We start from the raw sequence: 18,930 nt of genomic DNA, 5'->3' as shown, positions 1-18,930 counted from the left end.
ATGTTAACGAGACTAAATTTGTAGACAAAATTTATAAACTAAATGATATGAAAGCTCATAATTGTATTATTACTTAAACGTTAATAAATGTGTTCATTTTTAATAGTAACATATCATTTAATTTACAAATTTTATTTACAAATTTAACCTCTCTATCATTACCCTTCGTAACTTAAAAAGACGTATTTCATTTGAAACCACTGGTTAGTGGGGGCTAGTTGCATTTTCGATGCAAGTGCTAATTTTGATACAATCATACAAGAACATGAGACACCAGTAAACGAGGCGATGTTTAGTTTTGCAAAAGCCGGCTGATTTTCTCTGTCGGCAATAATCTTTATTATTATTATTTTTTTTTTTTACATTTTCTTTAATCATATATCATTTGGCTTCTTTTCAGTTTTTGAGATAGAGATAATTTGTAGCAAACTACAGTTATTCACTCCTTTCAAGTTTGGAAAGATTATAGGGAATTTCACCATGCATGTGGTCACAGTCAAGCAAAGTCTCCAACTTAGAGCATCAAATCCAGAACCTGCCATATTCTTCTTATTTATTGGGCCGATAAAAATGTTTATCGTGTTGGAAAACAAACTTTGTAAGAATATATAAGGAGTTGAGTTACTTTTTATATCATCAATTAATTTTGTGTCTGAACATTAACATTCTTCGTAGTATCATAATCAAATTGTCTATTATGTGAAGCTCAATGCTTACAGATGCTCACTTGATTTATGTTGTTCACGTGTTTGACTTAAAAATTTGTCACATTAATAGGTTATGTGAAACTATGAAGGACAAAATCTCATATAGGTGATAGACTAAACCTTGCAATGGTTTAGAAGGAGCTGAGCTACTCTTTATATTGTCATTGGTTTTATAAAGGAACCTCAATAGTATCAGAGCATAGGTTAGCTAGCTACCACACGTGTTTCACGTCACTCAATTTATGTTGTTTACACATTTAACTTAAAAATTTATCAAACGTGAAGGGACTTACACGAATATGAAAAAGCAGTGTCCGATGATGAACTACACCTTGCAATGCAAAAGAGATTTAAGCGACTGTTTTTTAGTCTTTGAAACTTTTAAGCCATATTTGATTTGATAAAATAGGTTTTGTGGCATTTGTCACCATTAATTAAGTTCCATCAGCCACCCTTTCTTTTCTTGCTGAAAGAAAAAAAAAAAAAGCAGCCAAATCCAGTTAAAATGTTGCTTATCAGATTTAGTCAGTGGGATGCATTACTACTTTGAAGTGTTCAGATAAGTACATGAAAATAGCGTATTAAATTCGATTTATACTAATAGTTGTTCCAATTTAATTCGTTTTGCTTTTCTTGTAAAGATTCTTACATTCTCATTTTCTTTTGCATGTTTCTCGTTTCCTGTATATATGCACCGATTCTTCTATATAAAAAATAAGAAAATATTTGTAAAAGGAGAAAAAGTGAATACAAAAATCACTTCCCATTTTATTTTAATTTTTTACTACATTGTACTTTCAATACATACAGTATATGAAAGATACAAGAAATTTTGAAAAACAAAAGAAGAAAAGATATGAAAGCAAAAGATTTCCCATATATTCATTTCATCATCGTGGTCGATCGATCATGTTCTCCCTAAAATGCCAGCTACTAATAAGCTGGAAAATTCTTAGAAAATTCGTTCTTTTTTTTCGTAGCACTTTTGACTTCCCCCTAGCCAGATTCGCTCTATTGGGTACTCGTTTTCCTGTTTTCATTTTGTGGGGAATGCATCCATCTATTCATTATCAATTAATTAAAAGAACTTTAACAAAAATCTTCCGATACTGTTCACTTTAATTAAAAATCATATTTTTACACTAAAAAGTCAATCCTAGTACTATTCACTTTACCTTTTATTTTGTCTTTATCGTTAAAACTCAAAGTTTTCAAACTCTTTTGCATTAGTTTTCCTATTAATTAATTAATAATTTCATGCTCTGTCATGTTATGCATATATATGATATTACATAATTGCTACATACACATTAGAGATGGGGCACATATGTGGACCGGTTGATGTGCATACGTAATTTACTTTTTCGAAACTGTATCTATATGCGGAAATGATTTACATGAGTTTTGAAGCAGTTCATGAGCACCTCTTAAATTAAGTACTAATTAGAAAAAATTCATAATTAAAGCTGATAATTAAACGATTAAACGCGTATAGCAGGCTGCCTAGTAACCTAGTTACATATTTATGTACATTTATATTCATTAATGTATGTACATGTATATATACTGTTGTAGAAAATAAACGATTGAATGAAGAGAGGAAGAAAGTTGCGAACCTTTTCCACAGCTTTGAATAGAGAGACACTTTTTGGATAAAGGATAGATTTTAACTGATTGGAACATGTGATGCAATCAAATTCCAAAAGAGGTTACATTCAGAAGCTTCCGATAAAGGCCCTTTTTTAAATTTATTTAATTCAAATTAATAGCCAATGTGAAAGGGTACTGGGTACGATGGAACCATGGGTCCCTCGAGCATAGAAAACTCCTTTTTTATACAATTCATTAGCGTTTGTTTTTATTTCTAATTGGATTACGCGAATTCGCCAAAAACCAAAACAAAAGGGTACATATTAATTATAATAATGGAAAATAATAATAATAATAATAAATTATGTGTCTTCCCCAGTAGGTGCCTTGCGGACCACGGATCTTGAGAATATGAGTTGTTTTGGAGAAGAAACCCGCCTCTTGCCTTCTCTATAAAAGCTCTTTTTTTTTTCCTTGTTCTATTTTCTTAGCTGCTCTCTTACCCTTCCTTTCTTTCTTCTTCTCTGACTTGTCTCTCTCCCTCTTTCCTCTTTAATACTAACCTCCGCTCTCGATCTGCTAGCTCCAGATTCATTCGTTAATTTCCTTTTCTTTTCTTTTCTTCGGTTCGTAGTTGAAATTAATTGTTGGTTGAGAATACTGGATTTTGTTGTATTCTTGCTTAATCTTAACTAGCTTGTTAGGCAGCCCTTATACATATATAAAAAGAGAAATTGTCAGCCGTGCATATACATATAACCAAAGAGGAGATGGATCCGTCGATGGAAGCACAAACAGAAACAGGCATGGTGGTGAATAGAGGAATATCAGACGAGCTCAAGGGGTTGCCTCCGGGTTTTCGGTTTCATCCCACGGATGAAGAAATCATAACTAGCTATCTCATAAAGAAGGTCATCAACAGCCGCTTCGAAGCTGCTGCAATTGGCGAAGCTGATTTGAACAAGTGCGAACCTTGGGATTTGCCTAGTAAGTATTACTTGTCTGTCTTCCATGGTTAATTCGGGTCAGTGTATATACACACACACACATATATATATATATGTATGTATGTATGTATAATGAATTTTCATATATGGATATATATATATATATATATATATATATATAACTTGAGCAGAAAAAGCAAAGATGGGAGAGAAGGAGTGGTACTTCTTCTGCCAGAGAGACAGGAAGTATCCGACGGGGATGAGGACGAATCGAGCGACGGAATCAGGGTACTGGAAGGCCACAGGAAAAGATAAAGAGATATTCAATAAGATTAAAAAGCAGCAGCAGCAGGGTGGGAAAGGTGCAGGAGGAGGGTGCCTGGTTGGGATGAAGAAGACTCTTGTGTTCTACAGAGGGAGAGCCCCCAAAGGAGAGAAGACCAACTGGGTCATGCATGAATACAGGCTTGATGGCAAAATCCCACCCTACAATAACCTATCCAAGGCTGCAAAGGTAATTAAAATCCTATTCCGACCTATTTTTAATTTTATACCTATTGAACATCCCTGGACCCCTTTTGAATTTTGTTATGTTGGTTGAGAGTTTCCTTTCAAGGAGGGGTTGGGGCTTTTAGCTAGATTTTACTTTAATTTTCAAAATCTAATTTTCTTTTCTTTTCCCTTTTTTTTTTTTTTGCAAGTCATCAATATTTGAAAATCAATCAATTTTATTTTTAATTTTATTTTAACCTTATTTTTGTACATGTGTGTTGCTGCAGGATGAATGGGTTGTGTGCAGGGTTTTCCACAAGAACATGGGGCTCAAAAAAACCCTTAGCCCAACTAGGATGAACTCTTTTGGGAATATTGGGGATCATGATCTCCTGGATTGTTCTTCCCTCCCACCTCTTATGGATCCTACTCTTGATACTTCCAACATCATGACCAACAAACATTCTTCAGGCCATGGAGACAATGACTTCAAGCCCGATCCCATTATCACAGTGGCACCACCATCGGATCATCATGGAATCAGCACTAACAGTTACCTCAACTACTTTTCAGTGGGGGGAGGCGGCGGCGTTCAAGCCCTCAAGCAGAGTTACAACTTTCAGCTGCATCCTACCAGTAACTACGACAGTCACCAAGCCAGTAGTCTCAGTAACCCTTCCAACATGTTATATCCTGCACCTCTTTATCATTATCATCAGCATCACCAGTTTCAAAATCCTTCTAGTTTCTCTAATTTCCAGCCAAATCAGATGATGAGCAATTCTGATTATTTTCAACAAGGGATGATGAGAGGTGCTCAAGGGCAAGGGTCTGTGTTTCGAACAAGTATTAGTACTAGTAGTGACCATGATGACGATGATCAGGCCATTCCAAGAGCAATAGCTAAAGACAACAACAAAAACAAGATGAAGAATAATATTGAAACATCGTCATCTGGCTTAGGAGGAGGCTCAGACAGGCAGTGCAAGGTCGAGCAGTTTTCGACCAACCAGTCTATGTTTAGCCTCTCCCAAGACACCGAATTGAGCACGGATATGAACACTAACGAAATATCATCATCATTTGTTTCAAAGCAAGAATTGGGCAGCACCAACAACTCATCCTATGATCAGGATCCATCTGTTGTTCCCCTTTCCGATATTGAAGACTTGTGGGACTTTTGAGATTCATTCAAAAACAAGTCACGCCGCCTTCTGCTTAATTGTCGTTTCTCTAGCTAATTAGGATTATTAAGGGCTTAAATTTCTTCTTTATTTTGGTAGGGAGGTTAACTAGTCAGAAATTGTTGTTGCATACACGAATACTGTATAGAACTTTCATGGTTTCCGGACCCATTTTAATTTTCATGATTATTGCGAATTTGTAACCTCATGTAAATCTTCTATTTTTATTTTTTTTAAATTTATTATTACTATGGTCACTGCAATTAATCATGTTGTAATTTTAATTTGTTAATTTGCTCTCATCCTTGTCCTGAATTTAAATTATTTAATTTATGATTAACTGCGTTTGAATGGAATGCACAAGGTGATCGGCTGCTGTAGATGAAGCAGTTGAGGATGAAATTGCCGAGATCGGAGCTGCGGTGGTGCAAGCTGTTGAAGGTGGTTGTTGAGGAGCCAGAGACCAACCAAACTGCTAATGATTAGTCTTTTTGTTTAGTTTGTGTCAGATTTTGGTGGCCTTCGTTAAGTTTATTGTAATACCCCATCCTTAATTTTACGTTTTTCTAATATTAATGGTGTGAATTTACCAAATGCCCTTCGGGACAAGAATGTTGACTTTTGTTGACCTTTTTGTCATGATACGTATGACTCATTTCCTCAATTTATTTTTATTGTACCCATCGCCACAAACGCGTAGGGTGGCGCGTGGCCTCCAAGGCCCCCGCCCCGTGTCGGCACGTGAGGAACCCGAGGTCCTTCCTTAGGTTTTTCAACGTCTTGAATCCGACTCTGCCGTTCATTTTCCCAAATTCAATTGTCTTATTAGGGTTTTACTAATTAGTTATTTTATGTGCTTAGGTACGTTGTTAAGGTGATCCCGTCCTCCCTACATTTGAGCGGCTCTTTGGTAATGAAATATCAATGAATGGACCCCTTTCTAAATGCATGATTTTAATGCTAGGAATGCGTACACGAAAAGCATGATTTTATGACTTTACATGTTATGAAACGTTTATGAATTATTGGATTTATGCTTTGAAATATTTATGAATATGGTTTATGATGATCTTTTGAGCTAGAACGCTCATGTGGATTTATGATATGATGTTTGAGCTATTGAGCTCCGATGATGTGATTTGGAAATACTATGTTCATATTTTCTGTGTTTACTTAGTAATCATACAACACATACACACAACACGAGTATGTACCTGTCTATGGCCATATGACCCAGTTTACACGCGTTGAGGTTTGAGGTACCTTATGATTACATTCCCAGCTTACTAGTCAAGGCTAGTGTCAGTGTGATATGTACGTAATTTCTTCTCTAGCGTAACTCAAAGTTGTACAGCTTCACCTTCGGGTGGTGGACCATATTTTCTTCACTAGAGTAACCCAATCTCGTACAATTCTTATTTCTTCTCTACCGTAACCTAGAGTCGTATAGCTTCACCTTCAGGTGATGGACCATATTTTCTTAACTAGCGCAACCCAGTAACGTACAGCTTCACCTGTGAATGATGGATTTACCTTCGGACGACTATGATACCACTGTTAAGCACATTATAGATATATATATATATATATATTTGTTTTACGAATGTTTTATGGCATGCTAGGGTTTTCGAAAAACCTATTACATATTATGCTATACGAGTTCTCTAAAACTGGGAGTTAGTACGTTTGAAGAAAAGATTGGTTTTAGTTATTATTATATTAAACTTGGTCCACTCACCTTTTGTTTTGTGCCCCTTTCAGGACCTAGGAACGAGGCGTACAGTCCGATCATCGAGGCATTCCCGTATCAATGACTTCGTGTCCTCCTTTCTGCATAAGACCTCTCCTTTGTAATTGCACTTTTATAATATTCCTCCCGTTTGTATTCATGTTTAGTAGTATGCTCTGCACATGTTCATGCATCATCATTTTTTAATGTTGACAGTTGAATATTCTCCTTCTGTTATTGATCAGGACCTTACTATTATCTTGTCAAAGTTTTGTATTTCATTTTATGTTTCTTGGTTTCGACGCAATTGTTTCATGGTTTGCATGTTCTCGGCATATGCATAATAAAATGGATTTCGTCACCCTCGAGTGTCGGCCAACACGTGGCCATCCTGGTGTCATTCAGACACCGAGATTGAGGCATGTCATTTATCAATTTGCGAAAAATTTAGTAAACTGTCTTCTTCGCTTTACTCCATCATCCTAATTCAGTTGCCTCAAATGTTCTTGAAACTTTGCTTGCTTGAAGTATCTTGCAAAAATTTTAGCCATAGAAGTGTGAACTATTCACTCAACTTTGATAAGAGTAAGTGCTCCTAGTTGGCGTGTCTAGGTCGTGAGTTTTGGCTTTAAAGGCATTGAGCTACTGAGTCCAACATGTGTTGCTACCTCCTGACCGTGTGATTCTGGCGTTGCCAAGCTAGTCACTGACTTCATTACTCGAACAAAAGTTGTCTCAAATAAGAAATTGTTTGTGCGACTGAGGCAATGTTCCATGGGCAATGCACTTTGAGCTCATGAGAACTTGTACTTCACAAGGCCGAGACATGTTTCATAAGGCCAAGGCATGTGACATGACAAAGTTTTTTATGAGCTGCCGAAAAGCTGGACTATACTTGTAATTTGAGGTCACAGATCTTTTGAGCTGCGTAGCCTATAACACAACATAATAAAGATCTATGAGACACAAAAAATCACTAACTAGTCGCATATAAAGTGTTGTATGGAAATATGTAGGCAGCGATTCATGGAACGCACTACACCTTATGTCACCAATTTCGTTGGCCTTGTAGCTAGTAGCACAACATGATAGGGATCAATATGGACATGAAAATCGCTAACTGGTCATAGAAAACGTGAGCAGTTGTGTGGAAATTCATAAGCAACAACTCAAGGGACGTGCTGCACTTTTGGGGTCATGGATCCCATAGGCTACGTAGCTAGTAGCACAACATTATAGAGCTCCATGTGGACGCAAAAATTGCTAAATTGTCACAACAAACATGTGCAATTGTACGGATTCTCATAGGCAGCAATTTAGGAAACATACTACACATTTGTGCTTCTTCTGGTAAAGATTCTAGGGTCCCATGGATTGGCCCAATAGCCAAAATCCTTCAGTTAGCTAAGTCTTGATGAATACTATTGTGGCTAATGCTAGTGCGGATTCGTGGTACCAATTTTTAAACAACTTTTAACACACACTTTTATGGGCCCACTTCGTAGTATATTTTCTACTATCTGAATTGTCTATCTGCAATAAAAAAAAAAAAAAAAAAAAAAAAAAAAGACAAATTCAAAACCGTTAAGATATTCATTTGTAGTGAAGAAAATGAATGAATACGGTTCTACAAAGAAACCCTTAATTCAACAGTCATATGTTTTTAGATTTGGGTGACTTTTGATAGACATGATTTTTTAAGGAATACCTAAAAAATAGATGGTTCAAAGCGTTGAAATATATTATAAAGTGGATTTCATAAAAACGTGTGTCAAAATTGTGTAAAAAAAGTAATACCATGAATCCGTTCCATAGTTAAAATGATAACTATTGAACCTACTGCAAAAACCTCGTTGAAATGTTTGAGAGAATTAGTTGAGATGAATGAAATGGCAATTTAGATATATGCATGATGAATCACGTGAATGGTTCCCTCATGCAGCAGATGCTCTTGGCCACGAGAAAGGTTCATTCGAATTCGTTTCGTTCAAATAATTGATCAATTAGCATCAGCCAGCCTGCTTGTTTCTAACAATCATTGATTTCTTGCTTCAATAACGTACGCTATAGTAAATCTTCTGTCAAACGAAACTCAATTAAGTTTTCCAAAAAAAAAAGAAAAAGGAAACTCAATTATTTATTACTTGTACCTTAATCAAATTACTTGAACTTCTTTCTTTCTTCACACATGTTATGATTACTTATCATTTAACGTGTTTTTCACACACACAGACGCACATATATCAGTATATGTACTCGTTTGCATGTATATTGTTGCTGAAGTAGTTAATTACGTATCAAACTTGTCACCTAAATAAATCAAGTCTGAAACTTTCTATTTTTGTTCTGTGAAATACTAGTAGATCATAATGTTAGTGGTATGTATATGAGACCAAAGGAAAAAAAAAAACTAATTAATATCTATGATCGAGGTAAATAAAAAAATTGTGTTATAGGTAGATAATACCATAATTAGGAATAGCATGCTGATACTATTAAAAAAAACAAAAACAAAAAGAATAAGAAAAAGCAAGCACAAAAACACAGAGAACGATCGATGAGGAAGAATGATACGTGAGGAAAAAAAATGATGAATATTCATTAAATCTAAAGGAAGAGGGAGGACACCAAGAAGAAAAGTGAGAAAGAAAAAATAAAAAAAAAAGATAACGGATTATTTTATTTTATTTTATTTTAGTGCACGACATATTTTACATTAAAGGAAGAGAGTGTTTGATTAAGCTGCACAATGAGCAATCAAATTTTGCATCTAATTCACTATGTACAAGATTCGAACCTAAAACCTCTTATTTACAAGTAAATAGGAATACGAGTTGAAAGCGTGAGAGTCAAATGACCATAAGCAAAGAAAATGAGGAAACGAACCAAATCAATTGGAGAAATTATAGGAAAAAAATTTTAAACTTCTACAACGGAAGGGATAATATTTATTAAGAAATGTAATCCTATAATGAAGGAATAATATTTTGGCTTATTAGTTGATTTGTCTTTTAAACTACCATTTAGTCTCACTTTGCCTCTTAAAACATGTTTTGTCTCACTTTGTCCCTTGAAACTGCCACTTTCGCCTCATTGAGTCTAACTTCACCCCATTTTTGTCCCTTTCAAATAAACGTTAAATTAAAGGGTAGCACGTACATTTTGTTTTTGACACAACTCTTTCCCTCTAACTTGCCTGCTAAAACAATCCCAATTCTATTTTAGATAATCTCCAATTCAAAGCCCCATATGTCTCTCTTGTTGATTGGTGTGGAGTTGTAGCTGCAGTCGTTGGCCAAAGTAAATAATAGGTTGTGTTTCAAAAGCAAATAATGAGTTGCGTTTCAATATCTAATTCAAGCCACTCATTGACTCCAACGGTTGCAATTACACCTCTGCATCAATCTACAAGAGAGAAGACCGGGGTTTGAATTAGACTTATTGAAAATTTAATTGAGATTGTTTTAGCAGGCAAGTTGGAGGTAAAGTCATTCTATGAAAACTAAAGTGTCCATACAACCCTTTAATTTTATGTTTATTTGACGGAATGAACAAAAATAGGGTGAATTGAGACTAAATGAAACAAAAATGACAGTTTCATAGGATAAAGTGAGACAAAACCAGCTCCACAAGGTAAAGTGAGACTAATTGGCAATTTCACAGGAAAAATTAATTGATAAACCTAATATTTAATTATTTTATTAGTACTTAAGGGGCAAATTAGGAATGAAAGTAATAATAAGATAACGTGGACTGGACTTGTTTCAATAGACTGGACTAGTCGTAATATGACTCACAAAACATGGATCTGTGTGATTTAATCTTTGTGCAATTGAATTTGCTTCGCGGCTTTTCATCCCGGAAAAAAACTGAACTTTCCATTCAAAGCAAAGCGTCCGTTGGATTTTGATTCTTGCAGGCAACTTAGCCGCCCTTTTTATAGCTTTCATTGTTTGTTTGCACTTTACCCTTTTAGACAATGATATATATATATATATATATATATATATATGTCATAGTATTTTTGTTAATTAATTTTCTTCTACTACTGAAATCAAATATAACAAACTTATTTTGTGTTAACTGTTAAGCAACAAAATATTTCAATCGAAGAAACTAGCTATTTATTATTTAGTTTGTAGCAATAGCAGCGTACGTATGCTGATTTGTTGCACGAGACCATGGAGATGGAGGTGGCCGGCCCTCCACAATCATCTCATATGTATCATCACATCATCTTTTATTCTTACAATTCCACCGACATATATTTGGGGTTAACTAATTATTATGTTGCTTGCTTCAGTCATCCCATAATTTACCAGCAAATCTAACGTACATTTCTCTTAATTAATAAATAATCAACGAGTTGTTTCTAGAATAATTGTAATAAACACAATAATGTTTCACACACTTACTTGTTTATGAAAAATGTTGAGGAGATCACACTTTGTAAATCACATTTAAATTATTTCCTTAATAGAGGTGAAATCTACTTGTATTGTGGACCATACTTCTATTATAGAGATAATTAAAATGTGATATGCGAAATTTGATTTTCCTAATATTACCCTTTGTATGTGATATATAAATATAGGGAGATTTTGGATTCAGTCCCTAGCCACTAAGATTCTTTGACTAAACCCCTTAATAGTATTCAATTTTTTATCAAAGTCCCTTGACTTTGTACACCTCATTATTGCTATTAATATGTATTTTCATATGTTTGATATTAATTACTTGAAATGTTATCAGATTTAAAATCTCATATTATATGGCATATAAATTAAAAACAATTACAATAAAAAAGAAAATACTCAAAAATTTTGATTGATTAAATAGATAAAAATAGGTAACAATATACCTTTGAAATAATAAATGTCAAACAAATGTACCCATAGTGTTCAAAAAAAAATAAAAAAGGGTACATTTGATTATAAATATGTACACATTCTTAACAAAAAATAAATAGATTTTACATTTAATACATTTTACATAAAAAAAAATGGTACATTTACGAAAAAAAAATAAAAAGGTACATTTTACATATAACAAAGTGTTACATTTATAAGGAAAAAAAAGAGTTTTAATGAAAAATGGGTACATTATAAATGAATTATGAGTATAGATAAAAATTTAAAAATTATGGGCACAAAATGAAATTAATATATGGGTACAAATTAAAATTAAAAAGAAAATTGATACAATTAAAAAAGGGTTGCCAATTAAAAATGGTACAAACTAAAAATAGAAATTTATAAATATAAATGTACCAAATGTAATGTTTCTAACACTAATTGAATATATTTCAAAAATAAAATTTAATTATGTTGATATATAAATAATTTATAACAAAAATAATGACGTTCTTTTTTTTTTTTTTTTTATTGAGGTGAAACGATAGTGTTTATTGAGATAGAAAAATAATGACGTTCATTAAAAGTTAGAGACCTTGATCAAAAATTAAAAAGAAATAAGATTTTAATCAATGCAATAGAAGAAAGAGGAATGAGAACTTAATTTCTTCTTAAATATATTGGGTGCATTTTCTGGAACAATTTTCCACGAACTGAATTTAGCTACTGTAAATTCAAAATTTAAACACGTATCCATCCGAAATTAGGTGTAAGCAGGACCTGCTCCTGAATTCTTCAGGAGCCAAGTTCTTTCCATTTTCCACCTAGCAAGAACACTATCAGGTTATACTATTTGACGGCTGCTCGCGTTAATTACATATATTTTTTTAGATATTTTTTAAGTATCTTTGTTATATATCAGTAAAAATGTATACATGCAATGCATGCATGATCTGTTGTCACGGCGGCGGCCAGGCGGCCTGATATGGAACAACATTTTTTGTCCCGAGGCATTCATCATTCATCATTCAGCTTGTCATGCATGCCATCATATCACAAGTATGGTACCATCCACCTGGACCTGGTTCAGAATCACTAAACTAATTAACACGGTTTAGAAGGTGTCTCAAAATCTTATCAAAAGTGTTTTGGCATAATTAATCAACGGATAATGTTAGAGAGACAAAAACTTTAAACTTAATTTGCAAACTAATATAAAGTAAACATGTTAATCAACCAAAATTTTAGACCTAATTTGCAAACCAATGATATGTCACTAATAGGAAATAAACACGTTAATTAAAGCTTAGTAATAATCTAATCATTAATAATTACATCATTTGATTTACAAATTTAATTCAAAAAACTTGATCTCCCTAGCATTATTCTTAACAAAAAATAATAAACAGAGGCTTCTTCAATAACTTATGCTTCGATCCACATGTATTTATAAAGTCCCCATCTATTAAAATTTTCCTCAAATCATCCTATTTTAGGGATTCACTTCTAGAGCTCACTCTAAACTTGAAATACTTCAAAATTAAAATGTTCATAAAATTGAAATACAATACATAGTGAGTCCGCCCCTATGAGAGTGCAGACTTATACGTGTGTATTTCCCAGACAAAGTTGAATGCAATTTCAAGTGTCTGCATATGCCTGCTTTTGTACCGAGTGTTGTTTAACACAGTAATTTTAGTCGATGTATTTGTTGGTTTGAAACGATTGAAATGTAGCCCATACGCATCTGACGTACATTGGATTGTTGTACAATTCTGAGGTCCAATCCAACCTAATTCAACTTACATTGGATTGAATTTAATTAAATTTGATTGCATTAGATGATATTGAAAGATGAAATAAAATATAATTACTTTTTAGGCCTTTTCAGGAAATAACTCTTTAACTATGCAGCACGCGGTTTTCCTTTGCATGGTAATCCTTCATCCAGCGGTGAGCATAAGGCAGAGTCATGAGCTGCCAAAGTGCTCAAAATCCCAGAAAGTTGCTCCAGCAGCCCGAAGAGGAATTTCTCTGATTCATTTTGTGAGATTTTAGGGATCTTTATATCCTAATTGTTAATCGTATATTGTGTGGTTATTTTTTGTCAAGTATTATTTGATAAAAAAAACGTCAAATGATTTTTGACCCACGATACACAATGAATGACTAAAATACGAGGATCCCCATAATTTGGATCTAGATGGGATCCAATTCCATTTTTTTGGGGGCGATTTATGGGCTTCACCAAGTCTGTTGGAAGGCTGTTAACACGCGATGTCAGTGCTGAAGTCACTGAACATACAGCCAGACGCACCAGATCCCAACGACTCGTTCTTCCTTGCGCCTCAATTGCTGGATTTTCAACTGTATGATGCTTTGGTCATTGGATTTTCAATAGTAAAAAGAAATTTAAATTTCTCCAATTCCATTTTTTTGGGGGCGATTTATGGGCTCCACCAAGTCTGTTGGAAGGTTGTTAACACGCGATGTCAGTGCTAAAGTCACTGAACATACAGCCAGACGCACCAAATCCCAACGACTCGTTCTTCCTTGCGCCTCAATTGCTTGATTTTCAATTGTATGATGCTTTGGTCGTTGGATTTTTCAATGGTAAAAAGAAATTTAAATTTCGACCATTGTGCCACGTGCACAATCCGGTGCTTTGATTTCCAAAGTATATGGGAATTAACGGTCATAATTAATCCAGCAGTTAAAATTCAAAAAAAAAAAAATTACAAAAAAACTTCTCTATATACCCCACCCATCTTTTTCATTCCCACACCACAAGTCAATACTTTTTTTTTTCTACAATCCCTTATATTTTTCTTTCCCACTTTTCAAATTACTTATACAAAAAATAATGAGTGATAAGGCAAATTGGTAGATCGGGAAAGACGTTGCTTTGCTGGAGTGATGGGTGCGCATTAGTCATGACCCAATCACAGAAGATGAGATGATGATGCAACAAATGTGGAAGAAGATTCATGCATAGTTTGTCAAGTAGATTCAATGCATATTGAGGACTGAGCAATCTGTCGAATAGGTACAAACATCTACATAAAGAGTTGAAATATGGGAAATTTTATTTGAACCCACATAACCTCTCTCTACACCTAACTTAAATTGTAAATGAAAATTATTTTTTTTACCCTATGGCATAATTACCATCAAGTACAAGATGAAATTAACATTAAAATTAAAATTTATCAATAAACCCACCCTAATAATCAAACCCTACCATACCAAATCACTATTTTTACAAAACGTTATCAATACTGACAGTAAACATAGAAAAAAAACACTGAAAAGAACCTTCAAATGGTGGTCCATAAAGGATCTGAACTATAGAGCAAGTCGAAAGCCGAGCTGATCGATTTCACGAGCCATGCAGATTTGATATCCCAAAACCAGGCCACTACATAATATACTAGGAGATCAAAGAATAAGTTGAAAAGAGAGTTCTTAGTGAATGTTGTAGAGAAATGCATGCAACATTTTTGGATCATGGCTATGTGGTCTCAAGGAGAAGCAATTCGATCCGGCCTCTTGAGCTTCGAATTGTGGAGAAGGGAACTTTCAAGAAAATTTTGGAACAGTTCAAGTGAAAACTGATCAGTTTTTCCAATTATTAACATTCAATAAGCCAATAATATATAGAACATTTTCATATGTACCCAAATTCAAGCTAGTTAGCTATAAGGGGATTTTTTTTTATATTTATAATTTTATAAATGGGTGTAAAGATAATTTTACATTTTGAATTGGGTTTGGAAGGGTAGTTTAGGTAATAAATTTGGGTTTAAAGAGATATTGTTTCTTTAATTGCAAATAATATGAGTGTAGAGAATAAGATAGGTGTAGAAAGAGGTTACATGGGTTCAAATAAAATTTCTCTTGAAATATTGGCAATATGCCCTTATAAAAATGGAAGCAATTAATCAAAGTGACAATAATTTAGCTAATGAGGTAATAATATTTTATGGTTAATAAATTTCAAATGTAAATAATAATAACACTTTCAGTAATTAAAAGTAATCAAATGATTCTAATTTATTACGTTGTTTCACAATTCTTTCTTTTAGCAATTACAAGCACAAATGTGGTTCAATCTTCATAGTAATAACAAGTCATTCACAAAGCACAAATGTTGAAACGTTGTGATGCCCTAGCATCATGCATTGGATGCCCTAGGTTGTAGGCTACTGAAAATAATGTTGTTTTGATATTGTACTAGGTTGTAATGTTATGCATTGCTTCGTAGTCGAAATTAAATTATCAGAGTTATAAAATGGATTTTTATTTTGAAAGAACGAACTTACAAAGTTCACACTTAAACACACTTACAAGGCACAAATTGCAAGGAACTTATAGCTCAAATGGTTAAGACCATTTACCATTGCAATGAAAGTATTAGATTCGATTCTCCCATTCTCCACTATCACTTTTATCAAAAAGAAGAAAAAAAAACTAAAATGAAAATGGTTATCAAACTGGGCTTAAAATAATCTCATCTGTTTTCAAACAGCCGCTAAGACACGCAGCTAACGGATGAGGAGATCTATACATACAAAAACACTCGTAAAAATGATCCCGTCTATTTGCTCAAACAGCCGCTAAGACACGCAACTAACGGATGAGGAGATCTTTAATCGGAACATACAAAAACATTCTCTAGTCTCTAGTCAGTCTCTACCGTTTGTCTGTTACTGTACAGGGAAAGTATTATCTAAGTAACAATTTGTTGGCTTTAGTAAACCATTTAGTTTAGGAATGTAATCTTATAATTTATTCCTTGTATAATTGGGATTCTTATTTCCTGTTATGTGAGATATTGTACAACTATATATTTACCTCCTAAAGAGAAGAATAAACATACACAATTCAAACCCTAAACACTTTTATGTTTATATTAGTATCAAAGCAAGTTTCGGTCTATCTCTTCCCAAAAACCCTAGAAACACTCAAAGCCATGAAATCACAAACCCTGGTGTTCGAAAAAAAATGTAGAACCCACAAACCTAACCCTTGTGGCTTTGGAAACAACAAAGCTACAAACAAAATCAACCAACAAAAATCAGTCCATGCAATGGCTGAAGAAAAGAAAAGCGGTGAGATAATTTCCATACAAACCAAGTGTATTCAAAATTGGTCTACAAACATGATTTCAATGGCTGCTGTTGTTGAAGACTCGTGTGCAATGGCCGCTATTACAGCAGGCCGAACAGGGCCCATGACAGTTGTCCCAGTCCACGGTCCAAAAGGACAAGCGGCTGCTGCACCGACAGAAGACACGGGTCCAATGCAATCTTTAATCAAACAGATTTTAATGAACGATGGTTATGACTATCCAAGTAAAATTGACTGCATTTACAGCACCTACTAAACGAGATTCTGGTTGGATAATTGACTTCGGGATTATGAATCATATGACATGTGATGAATTCCTATTTCACCACTTAACCGTGCCACCCAAGGAGAATGTTATCACAGCAAACAGTGAAATTGCTTCAGTTATAGGAGCGGGTTCCATCACACTTACTCCCTCTCTATCTCCGCATAACACTCTTTTTGTTCCTTCATTGTCGAATCATTTACTTTCTATTGGTCAAGTTACGGAACAATTAGATTGTGTTGTACTCATGTTTTCCACTTTTTGCCTACTACAGGATATCCAGACACGGACGATCATTAGGCGTGGTACTAAGAGAAGAGGGTTATATTATGTGAATGATGTGGTACCGGGCCGAGTCAACCAAGTGAGCAGTGGTCACAACAACAAAGTTAGAGTATCTGGTTATGGCATCGTTGACTAGGACATGCATCTTTTGGTTATTTAAGAAAATTACTTCCGTTTTTATTTAATGGCGTTTCAAACTCTGATTTTCAGTGTCAGAATTGCATTCTTGCAAAAAGCTATGATGCATGGACACGGGGGAAGATCAACGTATCCCGTATCTGACACACTGGGGATACGGATAAGTGGGAAGATACGTACGGATACGCGATCGATACGTATCCGAGTCAACAGATACGTTGTTGACTGATGGGATATGCGTATCTTAGTGTTGAGATACGAGTATTCTACTTTTCGGATACGTTTCAAACTATAATCAGAGGATAATCACAGAAAAAAAAATCAAGATAATTACACTTAATCCGCACAGAATCGTGATAATTGACAGTTGATGGAGATTAGCTGAACCGAAACAATTCTTTGACCAAAAATTGAAACGATTTTGTGTATAAAATTGGGATCTACCTGTTTTTCCTCACTCGAACCTCAGAACCGTCATCGGCAACTGCTCCTGTCATCTCTGTTTGCAAGTGCTGCATCGTATCTTATGCATCTGCTAGTGAGAGCTAGTAACTGGGTTTCGAATTCTATGTTTTCCTGAAGCTTCCTTTTTCTTTTTGTTAATAATGTTGATGCTTTTCTGCTAGGATGCCTCAACTTTACTTTTCTGAAACCAAACGAAAAGCTTCTTTGCTTTTCTGTTTGCTTATTATAATAATAGTATTGTTAGTGGTCTAGAATAATTTAGATTATAAATGTCTAGAATAATATTATTGCTTTTCTTTTTCAATGCAACTATTGTCAAAAGATTTTCAGATGATCCTATTCTCGGGTCAATTTTCATTTGTTAAAAATGCCTGAAAATGGGATCGTCTCTTGCAACAAGGTTAGTGATGAAGCTCTTGCAGAAATGAAAAAGCTAGTTCGAGAATGAGGGACTCTTTCTTTTTATTTTTAAGTCGTTTGGATGTTTTTTTAGTTTTTCAAGTTTGAAGACTAATTTAGTTGTTTAGTGAATTATCTTTTTAAATTTTTGAAGTTTATCGAAATAAATTAGAACTTAAATAATATATTTGAATGCTTATTTTATAATATTTAGATATATATATATATATATATATATTTATATTATTTTTAATTGACGTATCCTTGCCATATCGTGTCTTCATTTTTAGAAAATTGACGTATACCCGTGTCGTGTCGTATCGTATCCACGTATCCGTGTCCGTGTCCATGCATCATAGGCAAAAAGTCATCATACTTCTTACCACTTGAGTCTCAATAAAAGATCAGTGCCCTTTGAGATAATTCACTCTGACGTATGGGGTCCCTCACCAATAACGACGCGCCATGGTATTAGGTGGTTTGTTACCTTTGTCGATGATTGCACCAAAATGACTTGGCTCTATACCATGAAACAGAAGAGTGACGTTGGGCAAATTTTCCAACAGTTTTATCGGATGATTGGAAATCAATTTTCTCTTCCTATCAAAGTCCTGAGCTCCAATAATGGTGGAGAATATTTTAATTCTAAACTATCACAATTTTTCGCAGAGCATGGCATACTTCACAAGACTACTTGTCCTCAAACTCCTCAACAAAATGGTGTGGCAGAACGTAAGAACAAACAT

At 34.3% G+C, this 18,930-nt stretch overlaps 1 protein-coding gene and 1 long non-coding RNA gene across 2 annotated transcripts; one reads left to right on the top strand and one right to left on the bottom strand.

Moving 5' to 3' along the window:
• Positions 1-2,766: 2,766 nt before the first annotated feature.
• Positions 2,767-5,183, top strand: LOC103956196 (NAC domain-containing protein 87). The gene is made up of 3 exons (XM_009368144.2): positions 2,767-3,284; positions 3,436-3,758; positions 4,024-5,183. Exons 1-3 carry the CDS (start codon positions 3,068-3,070, stop codon positions 4,918-4,920), a joined length of 1,437 nt encoding a protein of 478 aa, XP_009366419.2. The 5' UTR covers positions 2,767-3,067; the 3' UTR covers positions 4,921-5,183.
• Positions 5,184-16,334: 11,151 nt separating this feature from the next.
• On the bottom strand, positions 16,335-18,338 carry LOC125469916. The gene is made up of 2 exons (XR_007252203.1): positions 17,765-18,338; positions 16,335-16,778 (listed from the first exon to the last, which is right to left on the bottom strand). It is a non-coding gene; the product is annotated as an uncharacterized LOC125469916 (long non-coding RNA).
• Between the last annotated feature and the right edge of the window lie 592 nt (positions 18,339-18,930).

This window comes from the organism of the source record quoted next, unplaced genomic scaffold, assembly GCF_019419815.1.
Source record: "Pyrus x bretschneideri cultivar Hongxiangsu unplaced genomic scaffold, Pyrus_bretschneideri_v1 Contig47, whole genome shotgun sequence".
NCBI classification, from domain to species: Eukaryota; Viridiplantae; Streptophyta; class Magnoliopsida; order Rosales; family Rosaceae; genus Pyrus; species Pyrus x bretschneideri.
This window is presented reverse-complemented; position numbering and strand designations above follow the sequence as displayed.